Raw genomic sequence first — 21,547 nt, forward strand, 5'->3', positions numbered from 1 at the left:
ACCGAGCGTCGCATAACCAGGCTGTAGGAAAGGCTCGGCAGTGCAGCTCTGCCCAGAGTCAAATGTTTTATAATGGCCTGTAATGGTATATTCAAGGGGCCTGGCGAAGGTGCGAAGCGGAACAACGCTGTGTAGGAAAAGAGAGAATGAGATAATAAGCAGAGCAGTGAAAGGGGAATGTGATGGACGAATATAAAAGAGGATTAGACAAGTTTGAAAAAAAAGCGGGGGGAGAAAGGAGGGTGCTGGGTGTGTGGAGCTGGCATGTTAGTGATGATGAATATGACTGAGGGGGGTGATTCCAGCCCCGCACCATGGAGCAGAAGCCAAGCAGGGACATAATTAACTCCTGGATCTTTTGTGTTTCTCATCTGACTGCAGAGTGGTGATGAAAGGGGCCTGCTAAGCCTGGCATTCCACCCCAATTACAAGAAGAATGGCAAGGTCTACGTCTCCTACACCACCAACCAAGAGCGCTGGGCCATCGGACCGCACGACCACATTCTCCGTGTGGTTGAATACACCGTTTCAAGGTAATGGAGAAGTCTATAACAGAATTTTTTTTTTTACTGGAAATATTTGTTGTTTCAAAACATTGAGAGTGATCGTGTCAACTTCTTCCCATTTAAAGATTAAAACAACATTTTTATGTATCTGATAGATCAACACAATATATTGCAAATTTGTGAAGTGGAAGGAAAATTCTGTTTTATCTTCATATAAGCTAAATATTTGCTGAATAACGAAATATTTCTCCTCCTGTGCATAATCTAATCTCAGCGTTTTGTTAGTAGGTATATCATGTCAACAAATTTTAACCCAGAAATTATTGTAATAAACAATGGCATTGTTGTTTTGAGGCCATTTTCAACTAACACAATGGTAATAGCATAATAGTGCAAGTCCGCCCTGTCAAAGACTAATAAACTTTAATCTTGTACTGAGCACTCCGCACTTTAACTGGAAGACATTTTAAATACCCCAAATAAAACCCAGCAACCAAAAACAATAAATAAAAAGGAAATAAAGACCACACATAACCGAAACCCTACATAAAATAGAGTATGAAGTCTTGCCTCTCAAAGCATATTAATCATCACAATGGAAATTATTGACCTCATTTTAATTTATCTTGTAATAATTTCTTACTACAACAGGCTTGCTTGTTAGAAAAATATATTTAATAATTAACCTTGTAAAGACCAAGAAACAAAGCAGATAAGTCAGTGTAAGTGTGATGGAGGCATTTAAAGGAGGTAAAGGCTACAAAACATATGGAAGAATATGAAAGAAATGGAGGAAGAAGGAAGTCCAGTTTGCCACAAAACATGCAGAGGTCACAGCAAACAGGTGGAAGAAAGGCTGCAGTTCAGATGAGACCTTTGGCCAACATACAAAATGAACTGTATGTTCATACAGTTCATTTTGTATGAACTGTACAAAATGAACTTGTACTGATGTTAACTAACATTAACATCAGAAATGCCCTCATTGCAGTACAATAAAGATTAAAAGCTGGTCAGATTTGAAGGAAAGATGGATGGTGTTACAGTGCAATCAAAACCTTTCACCTGCCAGCAGGACAACTCTATCCATTAAAACACACAGTAGAACCCGTCTTAGCACTACCGCAGAAACTAGCATCTACAGTCTTCTTTCTTTCCACTTTTGGGAGTTCAGCCAATCAGCGTAAAGAAAAATGAATGACACTCTCGGATTGGCTCTTTGCAAATTCCAGCCAATAGTGTGTCAAATAGCATTGTCTACAGATATATTTATGATTAAATGAATGGCAATGTTGATTCATCAGTTGAGATTTTTACCACTAACATTGGCAACAAAAGATGTAAGGGCAACAATGTCGTATTGAAACAGTGTAATGGAGACTCATGATGTTCTTCAGCCTCCAAGAACACTATGATTTGTTGTGCTGAGCAGCACTCCTATGATGATGACAGTATTTTACCTGGGTTGGTGCCCAACGCTCCTTTCATAATTACTTATGTTTAAGATAACTGTGTTTTCTCACGAAGGTATTTAAATGCTACGTTTTAATGTACTTAACCACTGTTCTATGTTTCACTCAATGAGCTAATCTTAATTATAGTATTTCCAGGCAATCCTAGTGACGGCAACATAGTTATTAAATGTAGGATTTCTATGGAGTAACAACAGTTAAAATAGTTTCTCTTTGGCAATCTGCTTTTTCAAAGTCCTAGAATTACCCAAAATAACACCTAACCTATTACAACACATTTGTTGATGGCAGATGGCACTGTCCGACTAAATTCTCAGGATAGTTCTGCAACACTTTGAAGAAGTCTGAGTTGTTCCCCACCCAAAGTATTTTTCCTGCGAAAGACGTTACAGTTGACAAACTGAATGTCTCCAGAAGCTAAAGTGTTTTAAACTTTGGATTCTGTTTGTTTTGTACGGTAATGTCAGCATTTTATGTGGTTATGTTTCACTTACCCTTACTGTTGCATTTCTTGCAAGCAACCGTCAAAAGATAAGCTTATGCTATACATGGGATTATATGAAAGCATAACCTCGTTAGAGGTCTTAGTTTTTGTTAGTCCAGTATCGAAGTTAAAACAGTTATCTCTGCTTGCAGGAAAAACCCAAACCAGGTGGACACCAGGACTGCCCATGTGCTGATGGAAGTGGCTGAGTTACACAGGAAGCACCTCGGAGGTCAGCTTCTGTTCTCTCCCGATGGCCTGCTGCACATCATTCTGGGAGACGGTATGATCACTCTGGATGACATGGAGGAAATGGATGGACTCAGGTCAGATCAAAAGTCAAAAGAATCACAACGAGGACATTTCAAAACCGTGTTGTGACAGAAGATTGTGTGTTTTTGAATGCAGTGATTTCACTGGGTCCATCCTGAGGGTGGACGTGGACACGGACATTTGTACGTCATCCTACTCGATACCACGGAACAATCCGTACTTTAACAGCACTAATCAGCCGCCTGAGATCTTTGCACATGGATTACATGACCCAGGCAGGTAAGTAACGCATCTGAGATTCTTGAGGTGTTTTGTTGCGATACTTATATATACTCCTTGAGCTTTCACATTAGTCAGCAAGCAGCTTCAGCAATTACAGCTAGAATCTAGTGATCAGGCCTGAAATCTTAATCTTAATCTTTAATATAAACTGTCGACTTGTAACTCTGGTTGTTTATTTATGGTTGTCGTCCTGCTGGGAAGGGAACATTCACTCAACCTCAGCAGATTTTCCATGCATCTTACCACCTTCTCTGTCCCTGCTGAAGTCAGGGAGTCCCACAGTATGATGCTGCCATCACTATGTTTCATGTGGAGAGGCTGTTTTCAGGGAAATTTGTGGTGCTAGTTTTCCGTCATTTTGCGAGTTACATTTTGTTCCCCGTGTTCGGTGTGTCCCCTACATGGCTAGTAGCAAATTGCATCTGGATTTCTTCTTGTTTCTCTTCTATAAAGGCCAGATTTGTGGAGTGCACCACTAATGATTGTCCTTCAGACAGATTCTCCCACTCAAACTCAAGTCAAATGATTTATTGCCAATACGATAATCACAACCTCTGCTGCTTGAAACAGAAAAAGACAATGCATGACATACAAACATAAAAACCTAGTCAAAAAAGTAGACAGCTGCTACTTTGATCATAAACAGATAAAACGGTGCAGTGTACGGTGAAAAACCCTGAGGAGACCCAAGCTTCCTGGGCAAAGCCGATAATGAAATTTAAGAAAGTTGTGAGCGTTCACTGTATTATTTAGGAAACGTATTGATCTGCATGTGAGCTTCAGGGTTTCTGCAGCTCCTCTAAACTTACCAGGGGCCGCTTGGCTGCTTCTGTGATTAAAGCTTTCCTGTCAGTGTAGGTAGGCATTTCAGTCAGAAGTTGTGTCCTTCTATTTTCATATGATTGATTGAACAGAAATGTTGGGCTATTGTTTTAAAACTTGACTCAGCTTTAAACTGACCCATCTGCTGTGTTTCTTGGTCTTCATGATGCTGATTGGTCACTAACCTTCTCTCTGAGGCTTTTCTCAGACGTCTTCCTGAAACATCTTCCTTTCCCTTCAGTTATGTGTTGTTTTGTTTTTGTCTGTCACATAAGATCCCATTGAAATATACAGGTTAGTGGTTCTAATGTGACAAAATGTGAATAAATTAAAGGTTTATGATTACTTTGATTCTATTAAAGTGCATTTGTTGGTGTTCTGTGTTTTGAAGGTGTGTAGTGGATCGGCTGCAGACAGACAACGGCAGTCTGGTTATCCTCTGCACAGATGCCAGTGGTAAAAACACATCGGCAGGAAGAATATTAGAAGTTACTAAGGGGAAGGATTATGGTGAGTCACAATTCTCAAGATGTTTTTTTAAGAGTCATAATACTTACCTTTACCTTGTTGAGAAATAACTCACTGTTCTAAAATGTTCATGTTGTCCATCATAACAGTAACTAATCACATCCTTTGCATGAGTTTTGTTTGACGGCATTACATTTTGAGTACAGAATGGAAACACTTCAGCCTCTTGGATAAACTTTCGAATTCATCCCTTTAAAACCGACATCTGCTATTATAAATCTATTTTATTTCGCAAGAGCACATTGTTTTAGATAGAAATTTAGAAATCCCAGTGAAGGGTAAATGTCAAAAACCATGATTGGAACCAGAGATAATCTCTTTTTTTGTGCATTTTGGATTGTGAAAGGGAATGTAAGTTGGGCCACATAAAAATACTTTAAAGGCTCTGAACAATAATGGCTAGGAATATGATGTCTAAGTGTTGAAAAGAACAGCAGAGAGAGATCTAATTCTTCTTAAACTGAGTATCAATTTAGACACTTTTAGTCCAAAATCTCTCACCTGAATTTATTTCTTACTTCAGACCAGCTCTCATCTGGTTTTATGTGGGATCCAATCAGTCACCATAGTTTGAAATTCACTCAACTGGAAAACAAGCATGCAACTCTTTTTAAAGTAGCCAAGATCCTTTAAATTTTTATTTACCAGAATGATTGTTTCCCAGAAAATGACTCATATTACTTTAGTTATACAATTTTCTTTTGTTACTAATGAAACCATCTCAGAAGTAGATGTCTTCTGCTGTTGAACTCACAATTAAAATCATATATTTACTCCTTCCCATTTCCATTTTCTTGTGACATGTGTAGTGACAGTAAAATTAAATCTAATCTAAAAGTGCAACACATTCTTTTCTAAATTTAATAAAGAGCCACCAAAAACAAAACATTGCATTCTAGGAAAAAGTGCTTAATTATATTGCAGCCATATTAGATTTGTTTTTACAGGTAGCGAGCAGTCTACAAGTTCATCAAGTTGGGCTTAGATCAAACCAATATCTCCTTATTCCTTCATAGAAAATGAGCCTTCTGTGTATGACCTGCAGTCCAGTGGAGGAGCGCCACCTGTGGGGGGCTTCATCTACAGGGGCTGCCAGTCAAGGAGACTGTATGGCAGCTATGTGTTTGGAGATAGAAACGGGTAAGCATGACTGGTTTTCACATGTGAAGCATAAGGGGGATCATTCAAGTGTCTCAAAGTAGTTCTCAGAGTAGTGTTTAATCTTTTTTATAGAAATCAGTCTAAATGTATGTTTCCAGCAGGAAAAGGCCTGAAACAACATCTGTTCTAGTGGGAAAGTGATTTAAAAACAGCCAAAATTAATGTGGAAATATAAGGATATCAGAAAAAAAATGGAAAAGATAATGGAAAAAGTTGTTCCTGTAGTTGACACATGCAGTAAGTAGCTGCACCCAGTTCCATCCATGTAGGGCAAACAGGTTTCCTGTTACTATCAGCACACCAGAATTGCCCAATGAGTGTAAATGGAGACTAGGCATCCTGTCTTGTGCTGTTCACACTTTCCCTCGGTTTGTAATTCATCCTGCTTCGCTGATGTCAAACTCTGACGCTCGAGTAAGCAAAGGAAGTAAATATTGTGCTGGTGCGCTATCAGGAGTTGGCACCGTGTTTAAAACAATGTGTGGTCGCTGAATTCTGTGTCTCATTACCATTTGGGAGCGCAGCGCTGCGGCTGTAGAAAAGCCCCGGCACGATGTTTGTTTTGAAACCAAAGCGGAGGTCTTAAATAACACCAATTGCGACTTTGGTTGGAAAAGAAGATTGATTCCTGAATCATATTATGAGAACAGTTCAGCCCGATTCCAGATATTCACTCAGGCTTTGTCACAAGAACTGTGAATCATCAGTGTAAAATAAATCTTTCTGTTCCAGTTTGTTTCGGGTTAAAATTTAGCTCAACATTAAATGTTCTGTGTGTTTTGTTTGCCTCAGTAACCTGCGGATCCTCCAGAAGTCTCCGTTTGCCACATCGTCTGACAGCGAGCAGTGGCAGGAAAAGGCTCTGTGTCTGGGCTCGGTTTCCTGCGCCTCTCCCCTCGTGGGGCATGTCTTGGGTTTCGGAGAGGATGAACTCGGTGAGTACTGCAGCAGAAACCCAAAGATCACATCCTCCTCTCTAATACACTAATCCCTCACTGAGCCATCAGTCTTTGTCCTTTCCTGCTTCATCCACATTGCTGCTAACAAACTGAGAGTCTTGAAATACTAATCATTAAGCAGTTGAACAATTTATATGACTGACATTAGATATGTTAGTCTGCTTAATTTTACTTCATTATAATTCGTTTAGTCACTTATTTTATAACATTTTCCAAGCTGGAGATTTAATTCAAGAAAAAAAAAATCTGCTTCTTGTTGAAATGTCTTCTCCATGAGAGGTAAGACATTGTCCAGCTCAAACAAGTAATGACAGTTTTTTTTATTAATGCACCACTATAACCATGACTTGAATAACTGAGAATGAAAACTATTTTTTCAGAAAAAAGGCCTTCCAGTACTTTATTAAAATCAATATTAAGGAATTATTGACTTAAAACAAGTTATTATACCTTGATGAAAAGTTACTTGTAAGTTAGATTTGTTTTGTTTTATGAATTCTAAGATATTTGCATAAAAAAACGACACCAAAATTCTTGAAAAGTACGACTGTTGTGCTTTAAAGCCTATTGGGTGAGGAGTTTGAAAGTCATGGTGTAGCCACACCAGAAGAGAAGCTGAAGTGAAACTTGTCTTCATGCTTTGGCTTTGATCCCCTCACAAACTACACTAAGCTAGCTCTTAGCACATGCTAGTCTGGTGTAGTTTGGTTCAAGTCAATGTTTGCAAATCGTTTGAGCTACTCCTGCCAAACTGGCAGACCTGGGAGTTTCTCAGGCAGGACAATTGTGAAACACACAAGACAACACACTCACCTATTTATTTGTAGGTATTGTAGTCACCTCTGACATTTGCAAAATTTACACTGTACTTCAAACATGGTAGATAAGAATTTGATACGATAGATCACAGTTGCTACTGTTTTGACTACAACATCTAAAGAGGACAGCGATATGCCTGACAGTGATGATGATGATGCAGATTGCGAGAGCTTTGTTGAACAGGAATTTCAGACCAACCGTAGAGAATTGGAGGGCTGCTATACGTCTGATTTGAGTTTCTCTTTTCAGTAAATCTTTGCAGTAACTTCTTTCAGTTTGAGCTGTAATCTGTTACAGGGATTCTTTGCTAATAAAGGTGATTATTATTTGATCAAAACTTGTATCTTTACCACAAGTATTGCTACAATAATTTATTTGTTGGAATAATTTGAAGATGCAAAATGCTAAATATTTTAAATATTTTATTTATTTATTATTTATTTATTTTATGTATTTTAAAAACTCACTTTGCTTTGAAAATTAAATAAACCCACAGAATGGATTAGAAACAATCAATTAAAATTATTATGAAATATCATGCAACACTGGAAAACACCAGAAATGAAAAAAAAAACAAACAAAAAAAAAACAGAAACACATAAAAATATTAAGAAATTAGCTAATCTCATGTTCAAACACGCCGAATAGCAGCAGCCATCCAATCAGTGACAATCTCTTATGGCGATGGACAAGCTACAGTTTGTGGTTTTTAAGAATTTTTTAAATGACAATATATCTGCAAGGTTAACATGTCCAACAAGGTTAAGTTTTTTGTCAGACAATATTAAAATATGTTGGTAAAGTTCGACCTCGACATATTTTCACAAACACTGTAGTGAAGCACAATGCTCTTGGCGCTGTGGCTGCTATTAGTACTACATCAGGCAGTAACGTTCTCAGTTAGGAAGAGGAGCATCCACCTTTAAATTAGAGTGAATAATAATAAATAAACATGGTTGTTGTATTATTGCTAAATATTGCAATCAAATCATGGAAACATCTTGGCACAGAAGTGTTATCAATGGCAGTTTGATGTTGTAGCATGACATGCGATTGCTTTCTGACAGGATTTAAAGAAGTGGTGTCAGATCAGGACCATAATGCAGAGTGATTGAGATTTTATACGGTATGAGAAACGGTGTCTGACTTAAAAAGTGGCGTTGGGGAAAGACGAGCGTCCCTAAAACACGGAAAGTAGAATCAATATTGAAGTCATTGCTCCGAAACAATGCCTGAAGCAATGTTTTGCTTTGCTAATTATGTTAATTTCTAACAGCAAAACTGTAGAAATTAACAGTTACTAAACATAAACAGAGATGAATGCAGTCGCACTTACTAAATGGTTCTCTGTGGGCTGTGATGTTTTGAATCAAAATGTACATATGATGTGAATTGCTCACACAGGCTTCATAAATGTTGGATCACTGTTATTGCCAGGTCTTGGAGTTATTATTTGATGAGCTTTTTATAGATTCCTGCATTGGCTCATGCTTTGCCAGCAATGCTAGAATTATATGTCCCAACGAAGGGGCCTCACAGACACATGTTTACAATTTATCCCCGTATGGAATTTTCTTGCAGGCTTGTTCCTCATTAAATTATCCGCCTGTTTCCCAGTCATGAGTACCCAATTGTCCCATTAAACTTTTTCTTAAAGTGCCTTGGTTAGTGTGGAGCATTGTGGAAGCTTTAGCTACATTTATTTTCTTCATCTGTCCTTCCCTTTCATCCTCTTGTCTGCCTGTCTTGTCACATGTTATCTCTTTTTATAAATTGCTTATGCCTGCATGCATGCTACGAATAGACTTATGTAATCCAACGATAAAATATTAACAGGAATTTGCTGTGACTGTTTCACTTTTGCAGGTGAAGTCTACATTCTAGCGAGCAGTAAAAGCATGGCACAGTCACACAGCGGGAAACTCTACAAGTTGGTAGACCCGAAAAGGTACACTCAGCAAATTCTTTTGTACTTTTTGTTCTATTTAATTGAGTCTTTGCTCAGCGAGTAAGTGATTCTTGTTTGTCCAGAAGGACCAACTAGTCCTTCACTCGTAATTTCATGCTGTTCTGTCTTTATGATGTATCCCTCATGGTTCCAACTTACACAAATGAAAGCATTGATCCTAGTGTATCAGATTGCAACGCAAATATGTCTCTTTTTTTCTACTCATTTAGCTCTTGCCCTTCTCTACTTCAGGGGTGAAGTGACACTCATATTTGTATCGAACACATCCAGTACATCTTTGTCAGTTTGGTACTCACATGCACCAAACAAATCCAGTGTTGTTTTAAACCAAACACATGAATCGTGTGTGTGTGTGTGTGTGTGTGTGTGTGTGTGCGTGCGTGGAACTAAGAATGTTCTGTAGCACAACTCCAAAACAAAACACAGAGGACTCCCAGCTATCACTGAACTCTGCTGTTTGGGAGCATAAAAATTATTGGTACTAGATTAAAAATCACCTAACGTCAAAATCCAGCTGCCTGCAGCTTTCAACCAGTCCAAAACACTGCACAGCATAATAACACCCTGGTATTGTGGAGTGATGACTCACAACAGCTGTGATTTTCTGGTGCATTAAAGTACTTCTGGTACACTATATTGTCTAAATATATATTTTTTAAAAACTCATTTGTCATTTAAAAACATTTTTGAATTCTCAAATGTCTCCACATTTATTTTTCATAATTTTCAAGTGGTTTCATTTTTGTGTAATCATCCATCCTGTAAGTGGCTTCACTAACTTGTTCTTTATTAATTATTGGTTTTTCTTCATCAGAATGAACCAAAAGCATATCAAACATAGATTTTTGTTTAGCATTAGACCCCTATATTATATATTGCAGAGTAATGATTGGAAATGCACCAATTGTTGGTCCAAAGAGCAGAATAATTAAGCTATCAGATCAGTAATCTGCAAAATAAATACTGAGCAACTCCTTTCCCAACTACAATTCCTGTCATTTTGTGTCTACATGCGTCATTTAAACGTATTTACTGTAATGCAGTTAGTCAGAGTTGTATTTAACTCTTAAGTTAGGGGTATTTTTTTTTTTTAAATGACTACCTGTATCAAGAAACCTGCTCCACATTTTCTTTTCTTTTTCATGAGCGATACTACTCCTCACGCTAAACCTCAAAGAAAACCAGAAATAGTTCCAGAACAGCCTAAACATCATGTCAAGTAATAACGCTTTTCAACAGGTCGTCACCCGAGCACCTTTTCAAAAAAGAGTTGAGCAGAAACTGGTGGATAATATTTCAAAACTGTTATTGTAAGGAAGGAACTGCTAGTAGCTAAACTGATTAACTTGTATGACTCTGTTGGTGGTGTTTTACTGAAAAGTTCACCTGCTCTCAACTATTTTAATAAGCACATTTGGGGAAAAAGTTGACGCACATGTCACAAAGCTTCAGCACACACACATCGATTTTCCAGAGTGAAACCCAATCTCTCTGTGTGCAGTCTAATACTCAAATATTTGATGCTCCGCAACTAATGTGCAGGAAAATGTGCAGGGAGTGCGTATGAAAGCAACTTTATCATTTATAAATGTGCGTGTCAGTAGGTCATAATCTGTTCCACATGCATTCAAGTATTAAAAATCATTTTGAAAATAAGGGCTCTATAAAACCCATGTGAAAAACATTTGTCTCCCAAATGGAGGAAAAAAATATATCCCACACAGTACGGGAGGAGCAAGCAAAAAGTCACAAGAAAGAAAACAGTTCAGACATAAAGAGACTTTGTTTTTCAAACCAATTTTGTTTTATGCGCCCAGCCAAACCGCAGCTGATGTTTCCACCTATCTTATCATCAGCATTCTGCTCAAGATGGATGAGAACGTTCTCGTAGGACTGAGACTAACCACTCAAGTCACGAAGTCATCAAGTGGAATGTAGAGAGAAAATCCCTGATCTGTTTTATTGCTTAAAGGTTTGTCACGCTTGATTGAATCAGACAGATCAAATAAGCAAAGCAGACTCTCAGAAGGAGAATTTGTATGCGTCGGATTCATAATAGAAACATATTTGCAGCTGATTATTCCTGAGTGACGACAGTGCCACCCAGGCATCCACGCAATTAATGAAACCGCAGATGTTTCAGAGGGGCCCTCGTGGCTTGCTTTGTATTTATGTTTTCTGGAGTGGCTGCCGAACGCGTTTCTCCCACAGAACAGTTCTTTCCACCATCAACTGGAGGTGTTTAGTCTGACTGGACCCTGTGGTGCTGGAGGCCCGACTCCTAATACACACCGGCTTCGTTATTAGGATCTTGTTACAAAGAGAAAGGAGAGGGGCTGACGAGGACCGAAGCAGCTAACGTGTCTGACCTCAGCACGTTATCAAGTCTGGTGGTCTTTTCTCATCCAGACCCTAAAGCTTGTTCAAACCGAGCTCTGCTTTGGGGTGTAGTGGGTTTTGTGGTTCGGTACAGCATCTTGGTCAGCGTTCTCATCAACTTTATGTTTGGGAACATAGAGAAGCGGGGGAAAATGGTGGAACTGTTAGGGGGAGCGGTAAAGGCTTACAAGAAAACATCAGCCATAAAATCGCTCAGCAGTGTTTGTGTAAACATGTCCTGGCCAGATGACTTCATTCCTAGGTATTTGTTTGTCAGTTGGAGTACCCCTCCAATAATAAATAGGCCACCATGCATTTTGAAACACTCTGAATGTGTGCGGTATGACTGATTTGAGAGGAAGAAAAAAAAAAATGTTGGAGGGGGCTTATTTGTGGCAGAGCAGTGGGATGAAAAGATTTCAGAAGATATAGTCTTTATATAACCACTATAATTATTGCCACAGCTTTAGAATGGGCATCAATGCATGTGTGTTGTGCCGCAACATTCAACAACAAGGTAATAGAAAGTGCTTTACATATAGTAATGTAGCTCACAGCAGGTGGGCAAAGCAGCAGGTTAACGAGACTGAGACTCGTTAACCTGAGTTTCATTGAGACTCGTCTCTTGTCTAACCACTTATTTACACACTTTAAGAATACATTTTAAAATCCTTGTTTTGTAGGGATTTATCTGACACTGTGATCCCGCCTGTGCTCCCAACATAAAGTATTGACCAGCAGCAGATATATTCTCCATGCATACATTCCAGTTAAAACAAGTTATTTACAGTAGTCTAACTTCAAATCAAATGACATATATTATTTCCTGCTTTAATTCTGTTAAAATTAACACAGTTATTTATATTTGCTAAATATAAAATTCTTTTCTTCACTTTCAATTTTTTTTGTTAAATTGTAAACTTTACATACATTTTCAAACTGTAGTGGACTGATGGAATGGACGGACAATTATTTGGTATTTAGTGGAATTTTGGCTCTTTTTGCTTGACAAACCTATTGTAGCTTAGGCCTTCGGGCTGCTTTCCTTGCACACACACCTTTCTAGCTAAGCATGATTTTTTAATTAAGATCAATGCCCAAAGACAAACCAGATTTGTTGAGCTACTTAATTCTCTATCTGATTTCTTTCCTGATTTCCTTTGATTTCCCAACGGTGTCACACACAAAGCACTATAAGGTTAAGTTGCATCCATAGGTGTGCCTCCAGTTAATTGAGATGTCTATCTGAAGACCTCCAGGACATGGTATCATAATTATGCTTTCCCAAATAGTTTGATGGCATAGTAATCTAATGAATATGCTGTAAGCTTCTGAATTTGAACTAAGTAATAAAGCATTCTCTCAATATTTTAGCAAATGTAAATAATTTGAGCCCTAACTGGCCTTAAACAGCTACGGTTCAGTCTGATTTAATGTCAGGCAGTGAGAAAAACACGATGTATTTTCATACAGCCATTGTAAGTAAAAAGAGCTAACCCTGGTGATGCTTTCTAGTGTAAAATGCTATTTCCCTTTCTGATCAGTGCGACCCTTCGCCACAAAGAACAAGAGAGAGCATGACCAGGAAGTATATTTCACATATTCAAGACTTTCTCAACTGGAGGTTCGCTAATTTTCTTCATATAGGCTCCCCGTTTATGAACTGTGTTAGCTCTGGAAGTTACAAATCTCTAATGTGTTCAGAAAGCGGACATGGGGTGCTTCTCTGTGGGTTGTGTGTATGGATGCAAACTGTGTGGGTGGTGGCTACTCGCACATCTGTGAGTCTTTGTGAGCGTGCGTTGCGTTTGCTCCCAGCACCCTGCAGGAAAAAAAAAAGCCTTTTCTCTATTTCCCTGTCCCTCTTAAATCTTCCTACATCTCTGCTGTGGTCCTTTCCTTCACAAAGCTGCATGCCAGCCCCACTGAATAGCCCCAGATTCTACAATGCACAGTAAATTTCTCGCACAAGGAGAAAACAAGGAATGAAGCTACAAAAGGAGCCTGCAAACAATGGAGTCAGATGACAAAACAGCAAAGGAGACCACACTGGGCCGTTTGATTAAGCCATTGTTAAGGTGCACAATGTACACCACTCCATAGCGCTTTTCTCACATATACCTCATGTCAATCAAACAGGGCTCACAAGCTAACAAGCTAAATATGCCCCGGCTTCAATAAAAATCAAATCTGAAACAAATTTTTAAAAGAATATTTAACAAACGTCTGAAACGACACAAATGTATGTGTGATTTTTTCTCTCTCATATGTTGTGTAAACAGCTGTTTCCAATCCTGAACATTATCCTATAATATATATTATATTGTCATGTAAATGCAACCATTGAAGTTGAGTTATTTGTATCTCTTTCTGTGAATTTATCTGACCAGCATGAGCGCAGTGTTTCCTTTTTTACTCTCTCACTATCACACATGCACCACCCCTTCCAGAGTTGATAAATTCCCACAGTGGCTGTTGACCCAGCTGCCTTTGTCAAGTGGCGCTACCAGCAGGTGCTGTTTTCACAGCCTCCCTGGCAGCCGTACAGGCTGTTTAGCAGTGCTGCTGACCCCTGCCTGCTATTAACAGTGTTCGCTACAGACCCCCCAACTCTCCAGGGACTCTTACTCTTTCTCTTTTTCCTTCTCTTTCTGTTTTCTTCCTTTTTTGCTCTTTTTTTAACTACATGCAGCCTGCAGCAACAAAAGCCAACAGGCATGGAATCTGCAGTTGGGTGCTGATGGGAGCATGGGAATCAGACCCCCCTCCATCCCCACCTTCAATCGTGAAATTAAAAGCCATTACAGCACATGAACAGCCACTTTATTGTCACTGCTATCAGTCAATGTGTTTATCAGAGCATTTGGTGGGTGTCTTTTAAGCAGGGAGGTGAACAGAAATATCAAAATATATATTTTATCAAGGTAAATCATCTCTTTTAACTGACTGCAACCTTGGAGATAGGTGAGAAAATGTGGAGTGATATGTGATTGAAGAGTGTAAAAATTCCCAAACCAATTCCTCAGACTTTTAAGACAGCAGGTCCCAGGCCCAGTGATGGGCACACTTCGCTAATGCAGTAATGGTGGCGCAGATTTTTCATTTAGTACGTTTGCTTACTTTGAAAACGTTTAACACAGTTCATTCTTCAGGACAAATTCTAACGTGCAAATTTTCTTGGCTGATTTGTAAACTTTCTGTTGAATAAAGTTCAACATCTGTGTTTAAGTTTTGGTTATAGACTTAAGAACTCTCCAAGTGGTTAGACGTTGATATTTATGCTTTTATTTTGAAGTGGTGAAGACTATTTACACAGCACTTCCACTTCCTCTCCTCACTTTGTCTTTCTTTCCCAAACATGAAACATACATGAACAAAATAAGACAGGGACCATTTAGAAAAAATAAATACAATATAATAGAACATATAAATTGTAATGTCAAAAATTAATTTTGTGCCCAATCACTGTAGTTTGAATAGCAGTTAGCGCTTTAGCATTAGCTTCTGCTAAGTATAATGCTGGTGTAGCGCTTTAGCAATAGCTAATGCTTATGATTAGTGCTTCAGGGTTAATGCAACTAACTTTTCTGGTAGCAGTGACCACAACTGAGGTGATTAAAAAAAATTCAGGATTGTGACTATGACTAAATGCAGGTCAGTTTATAAAGTGGTAAAGATGCCATTAAAACACCTGTCATGGTGGAAGGTCCACAGAAAAAAAGAGGAAATCAATCACTGCCTGTTTATCAGTGGATAAACCAGCAATGAAGTCTACTACTGTTGATCTTGGCATCATTTCAGTCAAATAATTAAGTCTTTATTTAAAAATACACCATGTTTGTCAGAATTGCAGCACAAGAATATTCTGAACAATATTCTGATAAATATGGATTTCATCACAATGTATTGAGCACGAGAGCAAAATAAAATGTTATTTTATGTTTTTTATTTTATAAAACTTAAACAAGGCCACACAAAACACTTAAGCCGTCTTTTTGTCAGGTGAAGGATATCAGCCACAGGTCAAAGTTATATTCATAAAAAACTTTGGCTCAAAAGGCAGACATTTTCAACACTGGTCCTGAACTGCATCTAGTTTTGGCCTCTGCTGCTGAATGACCATTTGCTCTTAGACCATGATTGATGAGGCTCGTTCTCTAATGGCCTAAACATCACACACACTGACTTCACCTCTCATGCTCGTTGCCTCTCATACCAGACTGAGTCGACCAGAGTCCAGTTACCCCGCTTGTGTTACTGTGTGTTGGGTTGTCCAGTGTTTTGTCCCTCAGCACAACAGAAATGTTAACGCAACAATATTTCTTTCTCTCTCCCCCACAAACAGACACACTCATGTGTTTGTACATGTGTGTGTACAAACACACATGTGTCTGTGTGTTTGTGTGTGGCCCAGTGTACAACAGACACTTCACATTTGAACTTGATTACGCACTCTGTATTATTTCCAGACTCATGGAGCGTGATGTGAAAAGATTCAGTTTCAGCCCATTTGCCGATGTGCGTGTCTGGATGTTTGTCTTAATACGGAACGGTCGCAGTGTGTCTCTTTGGTTCTCAAACTTGACACATATGGTGTGGAGATGTTTGTGTTTGTGTCTGTGTGAATTTTCCAAGTCATGTTTATATCCTAGAAGTGGCCTTGTCTTAGCCATATGAATTGTTTTGCTCCTCAGATTGGAGAAATATAAGAGGGGGAACCACAAAAAGACAGAATGTACAACGATTGTTACGGTGCTCTGCACAAGCAGTCATTTTCTGCCTCATTATAGCCACAAACTTCATTGTATTTCACTGGGATTTTATGTGACAGATTTGCTCAAAGTAGTATTATGTAAAAGTGAAAGGTTTCAATTTATAGTTTTACAAATAAAAATTTTGAAAGTGTGTTTTGCATTTGTGTTCAGCCTCCCTTTACCTTGAGTTTTAGGTCAAATTCAGTGCAAGAAGTGTAAATCTCGGCATACATTCAGTTGTGTAAAGGCTTCAGAGGTTTGTTAGAGAAGATTACTGAACAAACAGCATCATAAAGACCAAGGAACACAACGGAAAGGTCAGGGGAAAGGTTGTGGAAAAGTTTAAATGGGAGTTGAAGAAGAAGAATGTATGAGTCTGGCTAAGTTGGAAACATACCAGGAGATGACCCAACATCTCTACCTAAACTGGTAGGCTGGACATTTAACAGAAATAGAAGTAGCCAAGACATGCATAGCTGCAGAGGTTGACAGCTCAGGTGAGCTCAAATGCACATAGATATATGGCACCAGAGGTATAGGTTTGTCATGCAACCAGTGGGTTGTTGGGTTGAACCCCCATGTCAGTCACTTTGCCATCGTTTCCGTGGACAAGACATTTGTTTTACCTGCTGTTGGTGGTTCTGTCAGTCCATGGTAGCTGTGGCTGTAGTGTGGCTTACCATCAGAGCTGGTCTTTAAATCAGTTTGATCAATTAATTTAATTTTCTGTTTTTGAATATTTAATTTTTGGAAAACTGGGATTTTGTTCCACCAATAAACTTTTGGGTTTCTGTAACTCAGACGGATGTCGGTCTACCCAGAGGCCTCCATCTTGTTTTCCAGCTTGTATGCATTTGCATTTTGAATTCAGGTTAACTTCAGATGGGATGATTTAAGTAAGAGCAAGTTCTGAAAAAATATGCTCTGTCATTACTAATTCTTTATAAGAAACGACAGTGAGAAGAAAAAATCCATAATCAGAAATTAGATTCTGTATAAAACAATCGTAGATTTTATTTTTAAGCCATATCAACCGCTTCTTCCTGCCACCATGAGTGTGTGAATGAATTAGTTAATGACTGATTATAGTGTAAAGTGCTTTGGAGTCCTCAGACTTCATTAAGCCCAAAAGTAACATACTGCATCCTGATGCAGTGAGACACTGAATTCCACATCATTGATCCCATCACACATGCACTATTCAGAAAAGGTGTGCATCAAAAGTGCCACGCATATTTCCACAAAATGTCCTTCATTTTGTCAAGTTCAGATCTTTCTGCAAACCACACATCTCTCAATAGCCAGCACACATGGCAAGATAGGAAACAGTGTGACGGCAGCCTAACATTATTCATCCCCTGAAAACACAATATCTAAGGAGATCCATGGTGGTGGCAACATTATTCTGTGGGGAGGGGAACATAAATAGAACTCAATGCAGTTTAGTCCTAGAGGAAAACATTTTAGAGACTATAAAAACTTGTTCTGTAGAAGGGTAAACTTACACCAAGTCATGACTCAAACCATACGCCCAGAGCTACATTAGAATCAAAGAATAAATAAAGTGTGATGGATATTATGTGGCAGTCAAATCTGACTCATTCTGGTGTGGTAAATTCACGGCAGACTTTTATTTGTGAAAATTGTGAAAAGCGGTCATCATTTTCCCTCCACTTTCCAATTGTGCACTACATTGTGTTTGCCCGTCAAAAACCTCCAAATGAAATGTACTGAGTGTGTGTATTTATTCTGCCAAATTGTGAGACTTCAAGAGATATGAATAGTTTTGAAAGACTCTGTAGTTCTTCATTGGCTGCTGCCCTACATGTTATTGTTGTTATCCTAGTCCTTCACACTGATTTATAAGCTCTTAACATTTAGAAAGTTTATAGCTGTTCCTTCTGGGGCTTATAAAAAAAACAATGGCCGCATGACTCAAATAAAAGGAAAATCCTCATAAAATGTAATTAAAAAAGCAAATAAATAGTTACTTACTCCTTTCTTGTTTTCAGCCTCACCCTTCAACGTGCAGCACTAAAATGTGACCGAAGTTTTCTTTCACTCGCACTTGGATTTCATGTTTATAGACGCAACATAAGGAAGATGGGTTTTAGGATTTATAAGAAATGAAATCAGTGAAGTGCAGCGTGCGTTTGTGTTCTGTACCTCTGTACTTAGAAGAACCAACTACAGTCACAGCTGCTGGTATCCCAGAGTATCTCTTCACCAGTTTTGCATGTGTAGAATCTGAAATATTCCTACATTTTCTTGTGAAATAGCTCAACTTTAAAATTGATATTTTGTCCATCTTTTTCTTATTTTTAATTTTATTTACTTTTTACATATCCTGCTTGGCAGTATAGCACTCAAAATTGTTGTCAAGGTGAAGCCCAAAAGATTTACTTTCACAAGTGGAACATCATAACCATCTGGGCAAATGAAGTAGAGTTGGATTAAAGCGGACTAAACAGGACTGTTGTGAACCCAAAGTGTCCAAATATGTCCACTTATTAGCAAAATGTTTGGAAGTTAGCAGATTGTTTTAGATCTTCTGTGATAATATCTGCTAAGTTTCTGGTTCATCATACTGACTTTGATCTTGTTCTTCTCTGCAGGCCTCATTCCCCCAAGGAGTGTCAGCGCCCGGTGGAGCCACCAGAGCTACTAACGACAGCTTGCTCCAGAAACTGCAAAAACGGACATTGCACTCCGACTGGCAAGTGCTGCTGTAGCTCCGGCTGGGAGGGACCCTTCTGCCGAATAGGTTAGTATTATTAAAGGCTGCAACTTAATCTATTAATCAGATAAACTGGCACATTCTGCAGATTTTTCTTTTAAGCCTTTTTATACAATATTAGAAATGCATTAAAAGATGCAAATATACTAATAATTAAATTACTATTATTCAGTTGAATTAAATTTTTATTATTTAAAAAAGGCAATAACATAGCATTTCTTTTGATCATTTGCCAAGGATGCCTCCTTAGCTAAAACAATTCTTCGAGCATCAACATGTGAAAAGCTCAGCCTTTTCTATTTGACCTAATATCAATACGCTCTACATCTGATCTCTTGATTATTTTTTGGATTAACAGATTAATAATTGGATAACAAAAGCATGTTAACAGGATTTTTCCCCAGAATTAGAACCTGGTGAAACTTAACAGGTATTTATAGACAGTGAAGGTCATTTTAACTTAAATGATCCAATTAATTGATTCAGCCTTATTACCGTTGAGACTAAAATACATTTGTTTTTCCCCTCCTGACATCTGCACTAGTTGAAGTTTTAATTTAGCTTAAGGCTTAATTTTGTGCTTTTCTGTCACTGTAGCTAAATGTGAACCAGCCTGTCGCAATGGAGGAGTCTGCATAGAGCCAAACAAGTGCCTGTGTAAGAGCGGCTACTCTGGCGCTCAGTGCGAGAAGAGTGAGCGGGGGATGCCCAACGACCAGGAGAAAGACGGCATCTTGGATCACATCATCGACATGACCTCGTACCTCTTGGACCTGACCACCTACATCGTATAGGGGCGCGCGGAGGGGCCTGCTCCCCGCCGCCACATTGACACAGATCTACCTATCACCGCCAGCAGACTCGTACCAAGGCGTCATTAACGTGGCTTTGTAATCTCCCTCACCTGAGTGCAAACGAGCGCACACACAGAAACACCACAGATACACCCGGGATCTCTTCAGACTGCTTTGGATCCACTTTCACCCGAAAGAAACTCTCCCTCCTCTCGCCTATAAGCTATTTGTTCTGAGCACCGGGCCTGGCATCCAAGCCGTGTTCACATTGGAAGAGGCCTGCAGACATTTCTTCACCCGCTCTCGGCTGCCTCCACAGCTTCAGGAACTTATCTGGAATGGACCGCACCAAACCGAGACTCTGGCTCCTCTTCTTTTTTTTTCAGGGGCTTACTAAGACCAGTTTCAGGACTTTGTTAGGGATTAAAAAGCCTGGCTCAGCTCGAGAACCAGTTCATTCTCAATCAAAAGCAAATATATCCATCTTCAAATGCAACACATTGAAGGAAGAGAAGCCACATTGAGCCTGCATTTGTAAAGATCATGTTGTATCACCTATGTTGTTATCTTTAGTTAGTGGGCACGTTGTCATGACAACTAAAGCAATCTGCAGTCTGTCTACTTTGTTTTCCACCATTCATCTATTATCAACATAGAGAAGATACGAAGAGGAGCAGCAAAAGCAAATGAGGTGGATTAGCAGTGCTAGCTAACAACTGATGGTGTCATCCAGGACATGTTACTATGGAATATCATCTGAACTGTTAGCATGTCAGAGGCCTCTTCAGATTTGTTGCAAAACTGACTGCTAGTGCCCACAGCATCACCATCCACAACGACTCTTTGAAGATGCCAGGATTAAACAAGTTCCAACATTTAGTTTACCTTTGAGGTGAATAAAGTATTTTTAAATTGAATAGAAGAAGCAAAAACACAAAGAACCAAGCGAGTTTCAGGATTCTGAATGCGTATCTGGCTTTCATGCACTGTATTCCTTTTCACTTCCTGAAATGAATTTTAAGAGTGGCTTGAAGTTAACAAACCAGAAAAATCACAGGCTTCCACCAACAAACTGAGTTCATTGTCACACACTGAAACTAAAACCCAAACTCTAAACTACAAAGGGAAGAAACAACACAGTGATGTATATTTCCAATAGAGCTTACTACTTAGCTTCGCAAAAAAAGAATCTAGCATTACTCTCGTAGAAGAGAGTTTATTTTTTTAATCGTAATAATATATGGGAGAATAAGGTGTTTCTAGAAGGCAGTTTTACACTAAGCTTGTCAGGTCATGTTGTACTTATATATATATATATATATATATATATATATATATATATATTGCAGCTTTTAAAGAGACACGTGTGGATTTTTCTTTTTTTCTTTTTTTTTTTTTGTCAGTGTAAATGTATTGCATGTCTGTGCCTGCATAGAATAACTCACCACAGTTGGGGGAGAACATCTATTTCCCCTGACATATGATTATATTACCACTGTCAAAAATGTGTCTCTGTTGTGAGATGATCAAAGATGGAGTCGGGCCTCCGAGTCGCAGTGGAAGTAGCTCACAGTCAGGGCTAGATCTTATCCACCAAGTGCAGATTTC

The 21,547-nt window shown here is 38.8% G+C and overlaps 1 protein-coding gene across 2 annotated transcripts in view; it reads left to right on the forward strand.

Moving 5' to 3' along the window:
- hhip (hedgehog interacting protein) overlaps positions 1-21,125 on the forward strand; it is a 38,037-nt gene extending 16,912 nt beyond the window's left edge. For both annotated transcript variants that reach the window (XM_007561980.2, XM_016676355.1), the window contains exons 5-13: positions 382-533; positions 2,615-2,788; positions 2,871-3,014; positions 4,231-4,349; positions 5,384-5,507; positions 6,321-6,463; positions 9,173-9,254; positions 19,024-19,172; positions 19,743-21,125. In XM_007561980.2, the coding sequence (XP_007562042.1) occupies positions 382-533; positions 2,615-2,788; positions 2,871-3,014; positions 4,231-4,349; positions 5,384-5,507; positions 6,321-6,463; positions 9,173-9,254; positions 19,024-19,172; positions 19,743-19,939 (1,284 nt within the window). In that variant the 3' untranslated portion in view covers positions 19,940-21,125. The remainder of the gene's footprint in view (positions 1-381; positions 534-2,614; positions 2,789-2,870; positions 3,015-4,230; positions 4,350-5,383; positions 5,508-6,320; positions 6,464-9,172; positions 9,255-19,023; positions 19,173-19,742) is intronic.
- The last annotated feature ends 422 nt before the right edge of the window (positions 21,126-21,547 follow it).

Source organism: Poecilia formosa, unplaced genomic scaffold (genome assembly GCF_000485575.1).
Source record: "Poecilia formosa unplaced genomic scaffold, Poecilia_formosa-5.1.2 Scaffold132, whole genome shotgun sequence".
NCBI lineage: Eukaryota > Metazoa > Chordata > Actinopteri > Cyprinodontiformes > Poeciliidae > Poecilia > Poecilia formosa.